At 44.5% G+C, this 8,743-nt stretch overlaps 1 protein-coding gene across 1 annotated transcript in view; it reads left to right on the top strand.

The window, feature by feature from the left end:
• The window catches only part of T265_00925 (hypothetical protein), a gene marked incomplete at both ends in the record, with an annotated part of 85,226 nt that overhangs the window by 41,860 nt on the left and 34,623 nt on the right, over nucleotides 1-8,743 (top strand). The window contains one exon of the mRNA XM_009164820.1: nucleotides 2,914-2,993. Within this exon, the coding sequence (XP_009163084.1) occupies nucleotides 2,914-2,993 (80 nt within the window). The remainder of the gene's footprint in view (nucleotides 1-2,913; nucleotides 2,994-8,743) is intronic.

Raw genomic sequence — 8,743 nt, 5'->3', positions numbered from 1 at the left:
CTTGAAAAGAAAAAAAACTGGTTGTATAGGGCGGAGACACGGTTGCACAGCTATCAGGGTAAAGGCGACGTCAACAGTTTCTCACTCTCCTCACCTAGAACTTACAAAGTAGTCGAGTGCGAATAAAGAGGTGTCAGATGAAATAAAGGCCTTCCAGTTTATCTCTACGACTGGCGTTTCGTGGAGGTCTTACATTATTCAGAGTATCAATTCACCGGTCCGACGCGGCAGAAGAGCATCGGAACTTTTAGCGTAAATTTTGTGAAACACAAAACTGGTCCGTATGAAGGACAGTTTGATCACCTTTTTCGGTTTCTTACAAAACTGCAACAGATAAGTGTTTCTGGTGATCGGAGCTGAAGCTAGTGCAGGCCTTCTTGGACGATGGCGAGTATGGTGCAGTTCAATCAGCTGCTCATCAAAATATAAAACCTTGAGATGTTTCTCTTGGGGTTTCAGATATTCATCGGTTTATAACTCGTTTGTGATCACATGATGACAAGTAAATTGAGGAATCGATCGACCGACTGTTCAAGGAACGATCAGTCGGGTGAAACCAAGTCGGAGTGACTGGAGGATGAACCGAGAGTTGATCACTGACATACGCAAACAGGAAGGAGGACGCATGGTCAGGAGCAAGAAGTATCGCTGAGACAAGAGTTATCAATTGAAACTTGTTTAATAAAGCGAGTTGGTAGCCAAACAAACACGGACTTCCACAGCATGTTAATCCAGAGAAGAATAGCACTTGGGTCCCATTCCGATGCATCCCACAGGGTTGTCTCGATCCAAATGACGTATCCGACTGTCACGGTCCACTGTGCGTTTCCTGTGGTTCACTAACATGCTCAGAAAATCAGTTAGTGAACAGCGCTTTGATCAGTACTCCATGAATGTAACTTACGGATATGAAAAGAAATAATCCTTGCGGAAAGATTTTTGTGTTCCCTTGTAGTCACGTGATAAAACACTCCCCCATCATCAGGAACATCCAGGTGACCAGAGAGATATTCAAATAAGAAAGTACCATTCCGACAAATACACTCATTTTCTGTGCCTACTTGATAAACCCCAAGAAGAGCGAAACTGGTCGTGCACTATCGAAGAGTTTTCAGAAACCTTGTGAGTAGTTTGCTTCATGGAAAAAAGGAAAACTCTTGTGCTTCACGAAATAAAATGAAGAATGAAATGAAGAATAAACTTTACCCGATGAGTGAAACTTCCATCTGAGAAGTCGTTGCTCGAGGAGCCAGTCAACACGTGTGACCGCGTGATGTGTATGCCGTGATTGAAGGATGGGCGGCTCTATATCCTGATTAACTCGCACTTGTGGGTTACTCACACTGCTGATCAGCCGCCCGTGGTCGAATGGTTGAGCGTTTGAACTACTAGCCGGGAGGTCGCGGGTTCGAGACTCTCTGGAGCTTCGTGAGATGCACGCTGCTGAGGATTCCGAATAAGTTTGAAGCGGCTGTACAGTGCTTTTCGACTGTTCAACATAGATTGGCTTCACTTAAAGGAAGAATTCTCTACAAAAAACCCAAACCTCCTGACACCATTAACAATGAAAGCTCTTCAACAGTCCACTGTTGCTCTTCTCGGACTCATCAGGTAGGGTTAGATGATGCCATCATACACTAGTAGTACACACTGGCGTCTAACTTCTATGTGAATAACGGACACGGAGCGGTAGTTTTTTGTGTTGGCTCGTGAATGCCAAAACTGATGTGTCAACAGCTGATATCTGCAGAAACGGTTGAACAGAATGGAGGTTTGGAGATAACTGTGACTAAGAGTCAACGACTTTAGCAGTAGCATCTTTTCGCGTATCAGCTCTGCTGCTTGCACCGATCCGGCCCATGTCACCAAACTGATGTGGCACTTTCGTTTGGTTATACGTTGGCTCTGGTACTGCAAGAGCGCCAAACGTTGACATAAGAGCGACCAAACCAACCAAGCCCTTCGGCTTTAAATTCTGACCGCAATGCAGGGGCGATCAGCTTGCTAATACTGGACTTTGAAGATTTTGGTGAAGGACTCTGTGGGCATTGCGCAAGCGTCCGCCAGTAGGGCTCATTCTGTTTGTGATGTACTTAAACCTTCGCACCACGAGCCTCCATCTTTCTTATTTCTCGCGAGGCTAAATCAGATTGCACGTATACGGGTGACGCTTACTCCCCTCATGGGTGGTGCCTGTGGTGGGTTGTTGAAGAATTTTCATCATACTCATAAGTAGCATTGTGTCCAGAAAACTATTTCACTCTCTTGAATATCCACGCTTACATCTCCCTCGTTTGAGCAGTCGTCCATCTGTCCTGGGCTAATCATTCTGGTGAGCTGACACTAAAAGGGAGAAATGGTCGTTGACTTGTTCACTGAGCTGGGCAATTTGATTTCAAACGTTTCATCACCATTCGGGTTGACATCACCAGTGCGTTATTGGGGAGCGTAGTTGTGCGTAGCGATGGGTCAGTGATTGGCACAAGTTAGACACAACCATTAACCCACTGCTACGCACTGCTACGCTCCCCAATAACGCATCGATGATGTCAACTCGACTGGTGATGAAACGTTTGAAATCAAATTGCCCAGCTCAGCGAACAAGCCAACGACCATCTACTCTACCTGAGCTACCGACATTTTCCTATGTAGCAAAGGGGAGAAATCGCTGGTCTCGGGTTTTGCTTTTATTAGAGCTCATCAGTAGTGTACATCCTTGGCTCTGCAGGGCTTTGAACTTTGTTCAAGCGTGAACACGTTCGCCCGTTTGAGATGTGAGAATTAACACTCGTCCAGAGTGCGCTAGTGGGTGCTTAGTAACATGCTGGTGTTGCAGGTCAGATGTGTGGAGTTGAAACTCCGTCATAGCTTCAGTAACTTCGAAACTCAATTCCAGTACCTACTCCTTTTTAGGGTAGATCCACCAGGGTGATTACCCCAGGACAAAAGAGTGATGTTAACGGGTCTTCGACAAGTCCCGTTAACACATACAAGTGATCCTGATTATCGTTCCGATTGAAGCACGAGGCAGTGTGTGCGCAGTACAGCCTATCATAAACTAGACGCAACAAAGGTTTATTATGTCCAGCTTGAAAATCGATAATTTGGGGATTAGAATCAGTCAAATCACAGGCGATTCTATACTGATATTCCTTGAGGCTTTAGAGCACATACATAGTTTTTTAGACCGCTGTCTGAGTAACACTCATTCAGTTCTATCGAAGAGTAGGGTGAACTTGATTTTTTTCTGAGTTACTGGAAAGTATCAAAGACTAGGCTGGCGAGAATTCAGGTCGATACGCGTCAACCAATCACTGTGCATGTGTGTGTTTACGCTCTTTCGCCAACATCGCCTGACACAGCATTTTCGTGATCTGATAAACGGAATCGACGAATTTATAGACTCGCACACTTCTGGTGCCAGTCATCAAGAGTGATGAACCGTTTAATGGGCCAACGACTCGGTTTAGACAGTCAGCGCTGTTGATACTACACTACTGCACCACTACGCTTCTGCCTGTGTGTGTCCGCCGGGGCGCTACAAAGTGCTTTGATGTATTGTACGGAGCCGAGCTCGTAGAGCTTAACAGATAGCTCAGCTTCATATCAAGATCAAACAATAAACGTACTCAATAAAAAAAACGCCTTTCTAACTGATGACCATCTCAGTAGTGGACCTCTATCCAATATGGATGCATCACTGATTGTACATAGAATTCACCGGAAATCGTTCGTTCTTTGGTTAGACCAGCTGTCACCCAACTAGCGAATCGCGTTAAGAGATAACAGATGGCCTTCAAATGCTATATAAACGCACGCTGGCAAACAGGAGGTACCCCCAACCGTGCACTGATGATGTCTCCTTGTATGGTGACGAAACGTTTGCAAGCCAACTGCCAAGTTCGGCGAATTGATCAACAAAAACTCACCCGAGCTAGCAATATTTCAACACATTAGTAGGATAACGGCCATCAAGGGATGGGGATGAAAGCCATCCGTTAAGAAAACATTTGGCTGAGTTGAACAAGATGAAGCGACTCATCCTAAGGATTACAAGGGCCCCAGTGATGGTGTAAAATATGCCTTTTTCGCGCCCTAGATTAAACGGTCAAATGCGTTCTATTTCCCTCAGCAGGCTATAATTCTTGCGAGGGTTATCTGTGAGCTTTTTGCCCTCATATGGTCATGTGGCTGCACACAGCACCGTCAAAGAATGGCCCACGATGTTTTGCTTCTACCTCACAACGAGAAGTCATCATCCTTGGTTCACTTTATTCCCATAAGAGAGTAGTTCCGAACATGAACTAATTCATTCAGCTGCAAACAGCTGATTTGAAAGGCCAAAAAACCGGGTGGTCCAAGCACACGTGGCATAAATGAAAACACGCCTGAGGAGAGTATTGCATCGTCTCTTTTCACACAAGAGGCTTCCCGATGTCACTCTTAATCCGGGTGAGCGAGCTTTCTCGGCAGTTCTCTCCGTAGTAGACTGAAAGTCGGCGGTTTGACTCCGTCTCTAGGTATGCGTTTCATTGTGTGTCCCTTGGCTTCTGATTTCAGGGTTCCAGGAAGCTCCCTTTCTGGTACATCTAGACTGAAACAAAATGCTACGAATTCAGTTCAAGTGTATTTGTGACGGTTTGGTTACCAAGCCGTGGGAAGTTCCTCCAAACCGACGATGAGTAGATTCGTACACTGGGACAAGGATGGTTTCGGCTACGACTGGCTTCATCTGACGGTAGAAAATTCCATTTGAAAAGCCGGTACTTGAGGAGCCGTCCGTCACGTGTGATCGCATGATGTAATTGAAAAATGAGTAGCGCTCTGTCCTGCGTAAGTGCGAGTTAATCCCAGTGCTGATCAGCTGCTCGTGACCGAACGGTTAACTGTTCAGACCACTAGCTGGGAGGTCATGCGTTCAAGACTCCCCACTGGAGTTTCATGAGACTCACACTGCTGATGAGTCGTATTGTGCTCTCCGGTTTTTCAACATAGACTGACTTCCCTTACTGAACGAATTTCGCATCAGAAATGAAGTAATTTTGAAATGGATGTCTGTTTTTTGTGCTTCTAATTCTGATTTTCACGGTTGGGCAAAATTACTGGCCATTTGACCGCCAAGGGCATGATTACTTTGGTTTGAGAGATTTCTGGTGCTGATGTCCATTCGACGTGACGATGAAACTGACACCAATGGGACGAGACGGGCAAGCTTACAGATGGAAATACCAGCTTGTTGATCGGATGAATAAGTAAATACTAAAACGAAGGTGGAATTTACTAGAAGATTAAACACCACAAACGACAGCGGTGTCCAAGATACACATGTGGCTTTTTTGGTCATCACTATGCTCCCACCCGCACTGCACCACTGATTAAGCGAATATGGGTAGTGGAATAGTCTGGAAGATCTTCAAATCAGTAGTGGTGGCGTGCAAATGACCAGATGGAGTTCACCGCGGAGAAAAATGGCTATATAGCGGTTCTTTAGTTCCAGTTGCCCTGCACAGAATGCTTCTAGGATGCAGTGTACAGACACAGGGGCTCAGTAAAGCAAGATATTCAAGATGAAGTCAGTGCAGTTAGAACATGTGGTAATGCCTCAACTGGCTCTTATAATTGAAAAAATAACAAGTGAAAGATTGAACAAAGCGTGTAAGGTTTCCGGTAGTTTTCGGCTAAACCATAGGCTAAATAGCAATCAGGTCACGTGACCGCAAGTGGCGATTTTGGTTTATCGATCATCGACTGAGTCGACCTCTTCCGAGTGCAGATTGGCCGATTTTCAAACCTGACTGTAATCGATTTGAACCAGCTGTCTGACTAGCTTTGATTGATTGTCAGAAATCCAACACGCATCCAAGGATGCTTTTCCCGGTTGAACTGCTGAGTTATTCCCTCCAAACGGTTGAGAATTGCTTAGATTTTGCTGACTTTGACTTACAGCATCCTTCCTCACACCCGATGTACTAACTCTTCCACCAATCTCCGCAAACAGAAGCTAATTTATATAGATCTTCTATTCTGAGCAGTGTGTCTGTACCTTCTTGAAGATTTCTTCTTAAGTTTGCATTCGGCAAGTTCTAGAAACGGATGCTATTGATTCCAGAGCATAACACTCGGAGTCGACTCCATGTACTGACTTCATGTGCTTGGGTTCCTCAAGTAGCGAACAATAGCACTGGGGCTGTTCAGTCCAGTTTTAGCATTACTTTTCCGCCAGTGGATTCCGTCCAGCGCACAAGTGTGTTTATGGGGAGGTACTTTGAAATAAGACAGTTTGTTCGGTGTGTAAACGTGGTGTATCTCTAAGTGCTGAGTTATATTTGCCTCAGCAGCAGACTTCCCTGTTGCACCAAACGACTAAACGACTTTAGAACTGACTAGAATTTATACAAATACTCTCATCCGCAGACCAAGTGAGTACGAATGGGACACCCAGCTGAATCTCAGCTGAACCTCTCGTTTATGACATACTTCAACTGAATGTGCAGCTTCAAGAAACTATGCGGCAATAGCTCGGATATAGTACCAACCGATACATGAGGCGGCACATTTAGCTGAAGAATATCACAGAAGAACTGTTCAGCAGGGATTAATTTGAGTCTTCTGGTAAAAGCAGACCGGTGTGCAAATGAATGTGCTCGTCCAGTTTCGTCCAATTTGGGTTCAAGTGGAACATAAAGTTGACGGAAACTCGGGGACTGCACCTACCTGATAAGCCGCAAGAAGAGTAAAATTTGTCGCGGATTTTCGGAGAGCTTTCAGCAACTTTCTGAACAGTTTCCTCAAAGATGATAACTAGAAATTAGTCTGATTTTCCGAAAAAAAAGTGTATGTAAATGTCCCTCAGAGACTCAAGCACATTTTAGCATATCAGATGGTTCCCAATCAAAACCTTCCAGTAAGTTTCAAATAAAGTGTTTGTGCGAGTGATTATGCGCGCTCAGAGCAAAAATGTGTGAACATGTTTGAGGCGGTCCCCTTGCGTGAAAGCATTCCTTCCTGGGTGGCCCAGTGCATCAGATAATAGACTACCATTTCGACGATCCCGAGTGGAACTCCATGTCGGAGCCTTCAAATTGGTTAACTGCTCCCATCTTGATAGCCTTTACATATGTTATTTCAGAACTGGAGACACAAGAAAGATGGTCCTTCGTTTGAGGTCGCTGAACATGTAACACAGCCTTATTTTGTACCCTGGTTTCTAAAGGTACAAAGAAGAGACCAGGTCAAAAAAGGAACTGTAGCTCAGTGAAAAAGTACTGAGTTCAGTCGAACGGCGGTAACGCATGTCACGTACCCGGGCTCCTAAGTTCCAGTATACAGGAAGGCACGTGTCGAACATTTACGTTACTCTACTGAAGGCGAAACGAACAACGGGCTGACTAGGGTAACTTCCCGTCCTCCGATAAACGTGAATCATCGGATCGAATCGGCCGAATATATATATATATATATATATATATATATATATATATATATATATATATATATATATATATGATATTTATGGATAAGATTTCCAAATGCAAACTTATTGCTCTTCGAAAACATTTTTAAAAATCATTTCAACGTAGGACCCCAGATTCATCGAGCGCATTGCATAACACAGAGACGGGTCACCTGTGCTACCCTTGGAACTCATTGTTGTCACGTGATTTTCACGTGATTTAACCTCGAAACTTACCATGTAATGAAATTGGGCTGTTCGTTGGGAGACTGGTGGAGGGAGGACTAATGATAGGAAGTTTACCATTGAGAAATACTTGAAGGTAGTATATAGAGTAATATAGATTGTTTTTGAGTTTCACTCTTGAAAGAGCTCATCAGCAGTGCATATCCCATAGCCTTAACTCACGTATCAGATGTGCGGTGTTCAAAGCCAGGCAGGGCGAAACTCGAGTCTACGGCTTCTTCCAACTTTGGTATGAAATCAACAGAATGATTGTACCAAGACATGAGGACGACTGTTCAAATCAGAGTGATGTGAGTATGAATTCTACAGAATTCCGCGCCACCAACACCTGAAATACATTGTTTAACTGATGTCGCTCACTAAGAGACATGAAGAATGGCAGCAACCCTACTTACAGAGTAACTTCTAACTGGTCCATGCCATTGATCTGAAGCATTTAAAGGGTTCTCGTTTCACCCATCGGATTTCGACACTTTTTTCTTACATTCCTTTGTTCTCTTACGCATCCTAGATCTCAACCTTACCTGCCTCCCTCGAAAACCCAGTAAATACCTTAAAAACATGTCACTATGGCGAAGTCTGAAAAGAAACTAGAAATTAGGGACGCGAGAATAGCATAACATCCCAGTTCATACAGCGCAATTTCGTTTGCGAATCATAGATGAGTCATCGTCAGTCTATGGATAGCCCACACAAGTTGTCGGTAAAATCTTTCTGGTTCTGTTTCACGGACACGCCCCCCTGTCCAAGTGCGCACTTGAGTAAATTAGCCTGAGCTTCAGTCTAAGGCGTCGTTCTCGCCTCGCTTCAGATGAGGGTTCATGCGTTTCAGCCCCATCGGTAGCTATGGCAACCGATTGTGGAGCGAATCGGAACTATAACAGGCGTTTCTTGCAGTGTGTATGACGCTTTGCATTCCCGCTAGCGCTGTAGTACGAACAACCTCAGTGGGATGATGAGTTGCATTCATTACCCCCATCGCCTCCGCAGCTGATAGAATTGTTACGTTCTGAATTAACTGCTGCTTAATGTATATATATATAT

This window comes from Opisthorchis viverrini (assembly GCF_000715545.1).
Source record: "Opisthorchis viverrini unplaced genomic scaffold opera_v5_9, whole genome shotgun sequence".
Taxonomy (NCBI): Eukaryota; Metazoa; Platyhelminthes; class Trematoda; order Opisthorchiida; family Opisthorchiidae; genus Opisthorchis; species Opisthorchis viverrini.
The sequence above is the reverse complement of the archived record's forward strand: the minus strand, read 5'-3'. Positions and strand labels throughout refer to the sequence as shown.